The 12,651-nt window shown below is 37.0% G+C and overlaps 1 protein-coding gene across 1 annotated transcript in view; it reads right to left on the bottom strand.

Annotated features, from left to right (window-relative positions):
- The window catches only part of LOC148950942 (uncharacterized), a 74,075-nt gene that overhangs the window by 37,932 nt on the left and 23,492 nt on the right, over positions 1 to 12,651 (bottom strand). The window contains exon 8 of the mRNA XM_089090961.1: positions 2,027 to 2,133. Within this exon, the coding sequence (XP_088947087.1) occupies positions 2,027 to 2,133 (107 nt within the window). The remainder of the gene's footprint in view (positions 1 to 2,026; positions 2,134 to 12,651) is intronic.

Genomic DNA, 12,651 nt, shown 5'->3' on the forward strand with positions numbered 1-12,651 from the left:
TTGGGAATGAGGAGTATTTTAATTTGTTTTTTCTTCCATTTCTAATCTTTACAAACAGTTATTAACATTACTTTAAAAGCGATGTTTATAGGAATTGTGTAATAGCTATTTGTTTGAGACCATTAAAGTTTTTTATGGTAATGCTACCAACACCATATATTTCTTTTGCGTTTTTTTTTTCATATTGCTATTTCCTCAAGATTTTTTATATATGGATGATAGTGCTTACCAAAAACTAAGGGAAGATTGATCCTTGGCTACATTCTCCTTGTTCAATATTTACATATACAGCTTATATTCAAAATTATAAAAAAAAAGAATAGTGAAATTCAAAAAGAACTACTGCACTTTTTGTGGACTAAGACAATATTTGTCAGTTTTGGAGGCTTTTCACTCACGAGTTTGAGTAAAGTTTAAGTAAACTTTTGAGGTAGCTTATGAGCAATAAATCAACGGTTCACGTTAACAAATTAGTAAGAAAGTGACAGATTCCCAAACCCCTAGTCTTTTTACGTAAGTCGACCATTTTGACATAGAAGTAAAGGATATAAAGAGTAAGAGAAGAAAGAGCAAAGAAGATAATAAAAGTAAGCTAGTTATGATAATCATGTCATAATATACAAATCAAATGTACGTAATTTAAATCACACCATGTGTCGCTATTTGGTATTTCAAGCTAATAATGAATCGAGTTAATAACATTATTATCAATTTAACGATAATAATAATAATAATAATAACAATAGTGATCATAGAGTTTTTTTTGTTAATTATATTTCAAGGATTATTAAAAAGGTTTTCTACGTTAACAGCATCCTACATAATAAAAATATTATTTTTACTTTGTTTCTTTGATAAACAATTATCCTTCTCTTAATTGAGCATTGTCCTTTTTTACAGGATTTTGATATAATATTCATTACTAAAGAAAGCATACCATTTATCATTGGCTACTAAACTCCAGTTTTATTCTATGCTGATTAAACTTCTTTAATTTTACATCAAGAATCCAACTTTAGTTTTCTTTTCTTTTTTATAAAGGCTACAGAGCGTGAATTTCTCTCAAGATACATTTGTTTCACAATCTTAATTGAATTTTTTGCCGTTACTATTTTAATTTCATTTTACATAGGGAAAGGCAGCGTAGTCTAAGAAATTATTCACCAGGGATGTGTTCTATTACTAGGCTCAATATTCCTTGTTCGTCTCAGACTTTCGACTAGTAAGGGCTATCCATTTAATCATAACTGTTGTTCAAAGATACGACAAATCAATAAGAAAATCACATTGGGCCTCAAGGAAAAAATATGTATTAAAACAGTTCTCCTCCTCCTCCATGTTTTGTTAGGATTTAAAATTGCTAAATTTTGACAAGAGTCAGTTCCCATTTAAAACGGTAGCAACTTGGTGTGTCGAGGATTTCAAATATATTCTGTTCATTTATTGTTCAAATTTATTGAACATTCAAATGGACACAAGATTCGACACCGGCATAAAAAACAGAACCTTCTAAGGCATTATTTTCCAATGGCTTCACTACCGCAGAAAAAAGGAAGCAATAAAAAAGAAGAAGAATATTTTTGTATTAACTGGAAAAGATGTCCTCAAAATACGATTTCAACCTGCTAACTAAATTGCGTCCCTATTTTTAAGGATTACAGATTAGATGGAGCTTAAAGGTCATAACTAAAAATCGAAGAAATACTAGCTAGCAATCCAGCTCAAATCCTCGGGACCGTCTTGAGTAGTCCATGAGCAGGACATATAACAGTTCTTGGAGTCCATGCAAGACGACAACACAAACTAAAGAAAAAATAAATAAAAATCTAGGCTAATATAGGTATAGTGGCCTCTTTTAATGGTTACAATAGGGAAGTGACGGAGGTAGGAACTTAGAACCTTCCCAGGCTAAAATTTGGGTTGTAGGTCTATTCATCGGAATGTCATTCATATAGCCTAGTAACCTTCAATGGAAGTTGAAGCCATTCTCTAAAGAAAAAAGTAAAAAAAAATGTATAAAACTAACCTCCCTCTGCTTCTCATCCCAAGCTTGGCATTCTTCGTCCACCTTTTCCGAATCTTCTGGAGCGAATTCGTCTAAATCCGATGGTAATTTTTCTTCAAAATTAAACGCTATAAAAATAAACATATACATGTATGGTGGTTGTATCATCCTAGTTAGGAACATATATATAGAACATACATATATATGTTATCTGTTTATTGTTTCATCTTGTTTTATTATAACTAGGCTCCTCCTCCTATTAAGTTTGTTAGGTTTATGGCTTTTATCTCCCAAATAAACAGCACGTTACAAAAATAGTCGCGCCATACATTTTAAAAAATTACATACTTTTTGTTCAACCTAACCAAACCTGAAATGTACCTAATCAAAATGAAAATGTAACCTAACCAAAACTGTAAATTCATCTGAAACGGTTTTTCTGCAGAGGGAGAGGGAGGCATTCTATTGAGATCATATGTTGATTGCTTTAAAAGAAGGTCCAAAAGATGGATTAATTCTAACAATTCAATTGAGCAAAGAAACAAAAAACATAAGCAATTTCTGACGTGTCAATACCCATTGGATAGGTTGTTATACAAAATATGAACCAATAAAATTTCAAGAAAGACGAGAAAATTATCCGCCTATTTCGAGAGCTCCTGTGGAGACGCAAAGGATGTTCCTGTTGAATTTTATCAAAGTCTGCTCCTACGCGTCCAGGGGGATGGAAAAAATTAATTTTATATTTCTGCTACATGGCTTCTCAGGTCTTGGATTTCAACAGCGTAGATTTATTTATTCATATTAATTAAAAAAAACTTTTTCCACAAAATAAGTTTTTCAAAGAAAAGTCAGCATTGGTCAGAAAAGTACCACAAATCAGCATCGATAAATAAATGAAACCAAAAACGAACAGAAATTACAATAAATAACCAAGTCGAACTCAAAACGAGCAGAAATTAACATAAGTTGGGCTCAAAACCCCTATGCCTTCCCAAGGCCATGACATAATTTGCACTTTACTTTAAAAAAATGCAAATGTTTTTACTTTTATAACTTTAATAAATCAAATAATATTAACATTAATTACTAAATATCAGTACATGTATATTCAACTGAAAATACACTTTAATTTGAAATTTTTTAAGTGAAGCGCAAATTATGTTCTGGCCTTGGAAAGGCATAAGTGTTTTCAGTCTAACTTATGTTAATTTCTGCTCGTTTTGAGTTCAACTTGGCTCTTTATTGTAATTGTTGTCCGTTTTGGGTTTCATTTATTTATCGATGCTGATTTGTGGTAGTTTCACGCTTGGTAGATTAGTTGATTTTATTTTTGCACATTTTCTGTTTAATGGAATTCTTTACTTACCTTTGAAAAACTTGCTTTGTGGAAAAAGTTTTGTTTAATTAATTTCTGTTGGTTTTATATAGACATAGTCTTTTCAGGGAAAAGAAAATAACACTTTAAATCTTTTTGTAATACTTTAAATGTTTTCGTTTTATGAGACTTAATAGTTTGGCATGCTATTTGTATGCCGTAGAAAAATTTTCAGCAATTTTTAACAACATACACCCTTTTAAAAATCTGGACACAAATAGTAGTGTTAAATTTCATTTCATACCTACTCTAGTTAACCTAATATTGAAAACTTGATACCATTCGCTAAAAAAATCTGTTTACTTTCTTTGATAGCTTGGATACACTGACGCTATTTTGACTTGGTTAAACTTTAAGAGCTTAAGTTGCCCGGAAAGTTTGAACATAATACCCTCAGTCGTTCTTGGGATACTGCTGAGATGCCTTATTGGTAATTAGCATTAACATAGTGCATTTTGATTTAATCTTAAGGCAACATTTAGTTTTTAAACATAAAGGCAAATGGGAGGGTGGGTGTGGTAGGGGGATTAGTTGCACTAGAACTTTCAATTTCCAACCGAATGACCCCTTTTTGTGTTTCTACGATAAAGCTTTCTATAAACATCTTATATGTCCCCAGGGCACAAGTTACAACCCTTACCCTATGGGCTGTGAGGGTGGATGTTATCCTCTAAGACATATTTTCCAAAACTTTCAATTACGTTAAACAAGATGGCTATCTCAAAATTTTGATTGGATGTGTTTGGGAAAATGGTGGGCGTGGGAGGGGCGTTAGTAACTCTCCCATCACTTTCAACTATTAAAAAAGGCACTAGCCCTTTCAATTTTTAATCAAATGAGAATTTTTTATTTTTATAGGAAAACACTCAATAAAAAAATTATTGGATCTCTGGGAATAAATAACCCCCCGGGCCCTGTGGTTGGGGGGTGGGGTTCGTCATCCCCAAAGAACTAATTTCCAAAACTTTCAACTATGTTGAGCACAATGGCAATCTGAAAATTTTCTATTGGATTTGATTGGGAGAATGGTGCGAGTGAGAGGGTGGTTATTTACCCTCTAATCACTTTCGACTATTAAAAAGGGCACTAGCCCTCTCAATTCCCAATCGAATGAGCCCCTTTTGAAGCTTTTACGACAACTCTATCTATGAAATTCTTATATGCCTCCAGGGCATAACTTATGGCCTATGCCCTAGGGACTCTGGGAAGTTTGTCAGCCTTAAATATATAATTTCCAGAACTTTCAACAACGTTTAACAAAATAATTATCTCTAAACTTTGATTGAATGTGTTTGTGGAAATGGTGGGCGTGAGAGGGGGTTAATTACTCTACACTAACTTTCGACTATTAAAAAGGGCAATTTCAATTTCCAAACAAATGAGCCCTTTTTGAAGTTTTACAACAACTTTCTATATAAACCTTATATGCCCCCAGGGCATAACATACAACCTTTGCACCGAGGTCTGTGAGGGGGTCGTCATCATCAAAGACCTAACTTACAGAACTTAAAACTACGTTGAATAAAATGGCTATCTCAAAATTTTGATTGGATGTGTTAGGGGAAATGGTGGGCGTGACAGGGGAATTAGTTGCCTTCAAAGCACTTTCGACTATTAAAAAGGGCACTAGCCCTTAAAATTTCCAATCGAATGAGCCCTTTTTCAAGTTTCTACGACAAAGATTTCAATAAAAACCTTATATGCCGCCAGGGTATAACTAATAACACTTGCCCTGAAGACTGTGGGGGGAGTGTCCTACTAAAAGGTATAATTTCCTGAACCTAAAACTGCCTGGAACAAAATGGCTATCTCAAAATGTTGATTGGACATGTTTGGGGATATGGTGGGCGTGGAAAGGGTGTTAGTTCCCTTAAAATCACTTTCGACTATTAAAAAGGGCAATATCCATTTCAATTTCCAATCGATAGAGCCCTTTTTGAAGTTTCTATGACAATGCGTTCTATAAATACCTTATATGCCCCCAGGGCATAACTAACAAACCTTGTCCTGAGGGTTTTGGGGGAATTTCCTCCTCAAAAACATAATTTCTATTTGGAAATCAACACAGCTGAACAAAATGGCTATCTACCGATTTTGATTGGATGTGTGGGGGGAAAAGGTGGGCGAGAAAGGGGGGGTTAGTTGCCCTCTAATCACTTTCAACTATTAAAAAGGGCACTAGACCTTTGAATTTCCAATTGAATAAGCCCTTTTCTAAGTTTCTACGACAAAGATTTCAATTAAAACTTATGAAGACTGTGGGGAGAGAGTCCTGCTCAAGGGTATAAGGTCCTGAACTTCAAACTGTGTGGAACAAAATGACTATCTCAAAACTTTGATTGGATATGTTTGGGGAAATGGCGGACGTGGAAGGGGTGTTAGTTGCCCTCCAGTTACTTTCGATTATTAAAAATTGCACTAGCCAATTAAATTTCTAATCGAATGAGCCATGTTTGTTTTGTTTTTTTTTTGTTTTTGTTTTTTGTTTTTTTTTTTTGCCCTGAGGTCTGTGAGGGGGTCGTCATCATCAAAGACCTAATTTACAGAACTTAAAACTACGTTGAATAAAATGGCTATTTCAAAGTTTTGATTGGATGTGTTTGGGGAAAAGGTAGGCGTGAGAAGGGGGTTAGTAGCCTTCCAATCACTTTCGACTATTAAAAAGAACACTAGCCATTTTAATTTCTAATCGAATGATCACTTTTTGAAGTTTCTACGACAAAGCGTTCTATAAAAACCTTATTTGACCCCTGGGCAAAACTTACAGCCCTTGCCCTGAGGGCTGTGAGGGGGTTATCATCCTCAAAGACCTAACTGACAGAACTTAAAACTACGGTGAATAAAATGGCTATCTCAAAACTTCGAGTGGAGGTGTTTGTGGACATGGTGGGCGTGAGAAGTGGGTTAGTTGTCCTTCAATCACTGTCGACAATTAAAAGGGCACTAGCCCTGTAAATTTTTATTTTAATGAGCCAGGTTTGTTTTTTTTACAACTTCGCTTTTTATAAAAATATTAAGTACAACCAGGGCCTAAACTAAACCCCTTTCCTTGCCGGGTGTGGGGGGGGGGTTGTCATGATTAAAGACCAAATTAACAAAGCTTTACTCTACATAGAATAAAATTAGTATATAAAAAGTGTTATTGGATGTGTTTGGGAAAAAGGAAGGCGTGACAGGTGATTGAGTTGCCTTCAAAGCACTTTCGACTATTAAAAAGGGCACGTGACCTTAAAATTTCCAAACGAATGAGCCCTTTTTCAAGTTTATACGACAAAGATTTAAATAAAAACATTATATACACACAGGGCATAACTTAGAAACCTTGCCCTGAAGACTGTGGGGGGAGTGCGCTAATAAAATGTATAATTTCCTGAACCTTAAACTGCGTGGAACAAAATGGCTATCTCGAAATGTTGAGTGGACATGTTTGGGGATATGGTGGGCGTGGAAAGGGTGTTAGTTGCATTAAAATCACTTTCGACTATTAAAAAGGGCACTAGCCATTTCAATTTCCAATCGATTGAGCCCATTTTGAAGTTTATATGACACTAATTTCTATAAATACCTTATATGCCCCCAGGGCATAACTAACAAACCTTGTCCTGAGGGTTTTGGGGGAATTTCTTCCTCAAAAACATAATTTCTATTTGGAAATCAACAGTGCTGAACAAAATGGCTATCTAAAAATTGTGATTGGATGTGTTGGGGGAAATGGGGGGCGAGACCGGGGGGTTAGTTGCCCTCTAATCACTTTCAACTATTAAAAAGGGCACTAGACCTTTGAATTTCCAATTGAATAAGCCCTTTTCTAAGTTTCTACGACAAAGATTTCAATTAAAACATATGAAGACTGTGGGGAGAGTGTCCTGCTCAAGGGTATAATTTCCTGAACTTCAAACTGTGTGGAACAAAATGACTATCTCAAAACTTTGATTGGATATGTTTGGGGAAATGGCGGACGTGGAAGGGGTGTTAGTTGCCCTCCAGTTACTTTCGATTATTAAAAATTGCACTAATCAATTCAATTTCTAATCGAATGAGCCCTTTTTGAAGTTTCTACAACAACGCGTTCTATAAAAACCTTATTTGCCCACAGGGCATAACTTACAACCCTTGCCCTGAGGTCTGTGAGGGGGTCGTCATCATCAAAGACCTAATTTACAGAACTCAAAAATTCGTTGAATAAAATGGCTATTTCAAAGTTTTGATTGGATGTGTTTGGGGAAAAGCTAGGCGTGAGAAGGGGGTTAGTAGCCTTCCAATCACTTTCGACTATTAAAAAGGACACTAGCCATATTAATTTCTAATCGAATGATCCCTTTTTGAAGTTTCTACGACAAAGCGTTCTATAAAAACCTTATTTGACCCCTGGGCATAACTTACAGCCCTTGCCCTGAGGGCTGTGAGGGGGTTATCATCCTCAAAGACCTAATTTACAGAACTTAACACTACGATGAATAAAATTGCTATCTCAAAATTTTGATTGGATGTGTCAGGGGAAATGGTGGGCGTGAGAAGGGGTTAGTTGCCCTTCAATCACTTTCGACAATTCAAAGGGCACTAGCCCTTTCAATTTTTAATTTAATGAGCCCTTTTTGATGTTTTTACAACGTCGCTTTTTATAAAAATCTTACTTACGCCCCGGGCAAAACCAACAAACCTGGCCTTGTCGTTTGTGGGGGGGGGGGGTTTGTCAGAAGTAAACACAAAATTTACAGACATGGAACAGAAATTTAATGAAATTTGTTTATAAAAATTTTGATTGGATGTGTTTGGGAAAAAGGAAGGCGTGACAGGGGAATTAGTTGCTTTCAAAGCACTTTCGACTATTAAAAAAGGCACTAGCCCTTAAAATTTCCAATCGAATGAGCCCTTTTTGAAGTTTCTACGACAATGCGTTCTATAAATACCTTATATGCCCCCAGGGCATAACTAACAAACCTTGTCCTGAGGGTTTTGGGGGAATTTCTTCCTCAAAAACATAATTTCTATATGGAAATCAACAATGCTGAACAAAATTGCTATCTACAATTTTTGATTGGATGTGTTGGGGGAAAAGGTGGGCGAGCACGGGGGGTTAGCTGCCCTAAAATCACTTTCAACTTTTAAAAAGGGCACTACACCTTTGAATTTCCAATTGAATAAGCCCTTAAGCTAAGAATAAGCTCCGTTGATTTTGAATTGAAGTTATCAAGTATTTTGGGTTGCAATAGGTTGCATCAGGACTGGGCTGGGTAATTGTAGACAAAAAAAAAGCCAAGACAGATAGTCCAAGTAATTGAGAGGCAAATGTTTAAATGGCTGGGGCACAGGTAAATGGCATGAGTATGAATGACTCTCTTATTGGACACATACTTGTCAGGTTAGTTTTTGGAAAGGCATGCCTGCCTAGAGTCTTAGGCATGCCCTGAGGGTTTTGGGGGAATTTCCTCCTCAAAAACATAATTTTTATTTGGAAATCAACAATGCTGAACAAAATGGATATCTAAAATTTTTGATTGGATGTGTTGGGGGACCAGGTGGGCGAGAAAGGGGGGTTAGCTGCCCTAAAATCACTTTCAACTATTAAAAAGGGCACTAGACCTTTGAATTTCCAATTGAATAAGCCCTTTTCTAAGTTTCTACGAGATAAAATGGCTATCTCAAAATTTTGATTGGATGTGTTAGGGGAAAAGTTGGCGTGAGAAAGGGGGTTAGTTGTCCTCAAATCACTTTCGACTATTAAAAAGGGCACTTGCACTTTGAATTTCCAATTGAATGAGCCTTTTTGAAGTTTCTACAACAACGCCTTCAATAAAAACCTTATATGCCCCCAGGGCATAATTTACAACCCTTACCCTGAAGGCTGTGGGGGAGTGTCCTCCTCAATTAGAATTCAACTACGCTGAACAAAATGGCTTTCTCAAAATATTGATTGGATGAGTTTCGGGAAATGGTGGGCGTGGAAGGGGTATTAGTTGCCTTCCAATCACTTTCGACTATCAAAAAGGGCCCGAGCCACTCCACTTTCCAATTGAATGAACCCTTTTGGAAGTTTCTACGACAACTTCTTATATGCCATCAGGGCATAACTTGAACCCCTTGGCCCGAGGGTTGTGGGGGAGTGTCCTCTTCAAAAACATATTACAGCTATGGAAATCAACTACACTGAACAAAATGGCTATCTCAAAATAGTGATTGGATGAGTTTCGGGAAATGGTGGGCTTGGAAGGGGTATTAGTTGCCTTTCCAATTGAATGAGCCCTTTTGGAAGTTTCTACGACAACTTCTTCGATTCGAAGTTCCCTGCTCTAAAGGAAAAAAAATAATACATTGTGCCAACATCGTTCTAAGACGACATTAGGGTATAACTTAAAACCCTTGCCCCTAGGGTTGTGGGGGAGTGTCCTCTTCAAATACATAGTGCCTATCTTTAAATCAACTACTCTGAACAAACTGAATATCTACAATTTGGGTGTGGTTGTGTTTCAGTATTTGGTGGGGTTGTAAGGGTTATTTGTTGCTTTAAAAACACTTTTTAATATAAATAAGGGCTAAACCCACTCAACTTTCCAATAGAATGAACACTTTTTGAAGTTTCTAAGACAACTTCTTTGATTCGAAGTTCCCTGGTCTAAAAGACAAAAAATAATACAGTGTGCAACCATATGTATTATATGCCCCCAGTGCCTAACTGACACCCCTGAACCCGAGGGGTGTGGGGGAGTGTCCTCCTCAAAAACATATGTCCTATCTGGAAAACAACTACACTGAACTAAATGGCTATCTCAAATTTTTGAGGGGGTGCGGTTAGGATACTATGGGGCGTGGGGGGGGGGGTTAGGGACCCTCCAATCACTTTAAACTATTAAAAAGGGCACAAGCCCATTGAAGTTAAAATAGAATGACCCATTATTTAAGTTTCTACGACAAAAACTTCGATAAAAACCTTATATCGCCCCTGGGCATAACTTACAACCATTGCCCTGATGGCTGTGGGGGAGTTTCCTCCTCAAAAACATAATTTCTATCTGAAATTCAACTACGCTGAACAAAATGGCTATCTCAAAATTTTGATTGGATGAGTTTCGGGAAATGGTGGGCGTGGAAGGGGTATTAGTTGCCTTCCAATCACTTTCGACTATTAAAAAGGGCACAAGCAGCTCCGATTTCCAATTGAATGAGCCCTTTTGGAAGTTTCTACGACAACTTCTTCGATTCGTAGTGCCCTGCTCTAAAAGAAAAAAAATAAATAATACATTGTGCCAACATATTTCTTATATGCCATCCGGGCATAACTTAAAACTATTGGCCCGAGGGTTGTGGGGGAGTGTCCTCCTAAAAAACATATTTCCTATCTGGAAATCAACTACAATGAACTAAATGGCTATCTAAAAATTTTGTTTGGATGTGTTTAGGGTATTGAGGGGCGTGGGGGGGGGGGCTAGTTGCCCCCCAGTCACTTTCAACTATTAAATATGGCACAAGCCCTTTGAATTTCCAATCGAATGAGCCTTTTTTGAAGTTTCTACAACACCTTCTATAAAAACCTTATATCGCCCCAGGGCATAACTTACAACCCTTGCCCTGAAGGCTGTGGGGGAGTGTCCTCCTCAAAAACATAATTTCTATCAGGAAATCAACTAAGCTGAACAAAATGGCGATCTCAAAATTTGATTGGATGTGTTTCGAGAAATGGTGGGCGTGGAAGGGGTGTTAGTTTCCTTCCAATCACTTTCGAATATTATAAAGGCCACAAGACACTCCAATTTCCAATTGAATGAGCCCTTTTCGAAGTTCCTACGACAACTTCAAAAACATATTTCGAGTAGTATCATCCTCAAAAACATATTTTCTACCTGGAAATCAAATTCGCTTAAAAAATTTACTCTCTCCAAATTTTGATTGGACGTGTTTCGTGAAATGGTGGGCGTGGAAGGGGTATTAGTTGCATTCAAATCACTTTCAAATATTAAATAGGTCACACGCCACTACAATTTAAAATAGAATGAGCCCTTTTGGAAGTTTCTACGACAACTTCTTCGATTCGTAGTGCCCTGCTCTAAAAGAAAAAAAAAATAATAAATAATACATTGTGCCAACATCGTTCTTATATGCCATCCGGGCACAACTTAAAACTCTTGGCCCGAGGGTTGTGGGGGAGTGTCCTCCTCAAAAACATATTTCCTATCTGGACATCAACTACACTGAACAAACGGGCTCTCTAAACCTTTGGTTGGCTGGTGTGGGGGGTACTGATGGGCGTGGGGGGGGGCTAGTTGCCCCCCCGTCACATTCAAATATTAAAAATGGCCCAAGCCCTTTTAATTTACAATAGAAAGAGCCTTTTTTTAAGTTTCTACAACACCTTCTATAAAAACCTTGTAACGCCCCAGGGCATAACTTACAACCCTTGCCCTGAAGGTTGTGGGGGAGTGTCCTCCTCAAAAACATAATTTCTATCAGGAAATCAACTAAGCTGAACAAAATGGCGATCTCAAAATGTGATTGGATGTGTTTCGGGAAATGGTGGGCGTGGAAGTGGTGTTAGTGTCCTTCCACTCACTTTTGAATATTATACAGGCCACAAGACACTCCAACTTCCACTTGAATGAGCCCTTTTCTAAGTTACTACGACAACTTCAAATACATATATCGAGTAGTATCATCATCAAAAACATATTTTCGACCTGGAACTCAAATACGCTGAACAAAATGGCTATCTAAAATTTGTTTTTGGTCGTGTTTCGGTAAATGGTGGGCGTGTAAGGTTTATTTGATGCCTTCAAAACAATTTTGAATATAAAAAAGGACTAAAGCCACTTCAATTTCCAATATAATGAACCCTTTTGGAAGTTTCTAATACAACTTTTTTGATTCGTAGTTCACAGCTCTAAAGGAAAAAAAATAATAAATAATACATTGTGCAAAAATATGTATTCTATTACACCGTTACCAACTGAAACCTCTTAGCCTGAGGGGTGTGGGGGAGTGTCCTCCTCAAAAACATATTTCCTATCTGGAAAACAACTACCATGAACTAAATGGCTATCTCAAATTTTTGAGTGGGTGCGTTTAGGAGAATGATTGGGCGTGGGGGGGGGGGTTAGTGGCCCCCCAATCACTTTCAACTATTAAATATGGCACAAGCCCATTGAATTTCCAATAGAATGAGCCTTTTTTGAAGTTTCGACGACACCTTCTATAAAAAACCTTATATCGCCCCAGGGCATAACTTACAACCCTTGCCCTGAAGGCTGTGGGGGAGTGTCCTCCTCAAAAACATAAT

The sequence above is a fragment of the Artemia sp. Qi Xiang Cuo genome, chromosome 6, assembly GCF_049724085.1.
Source record: "Artemia sp. Qi Xiang Cuo chromosome 6, ASM4972408v1, whole genome shotgun sequence".
NCBI lineage: Eukaryota > Metazoa > Arthropoda > Branchiopoda > Anostraca > Artemiidae > Artemia > Artemia sp. Qi Xiang Cuo.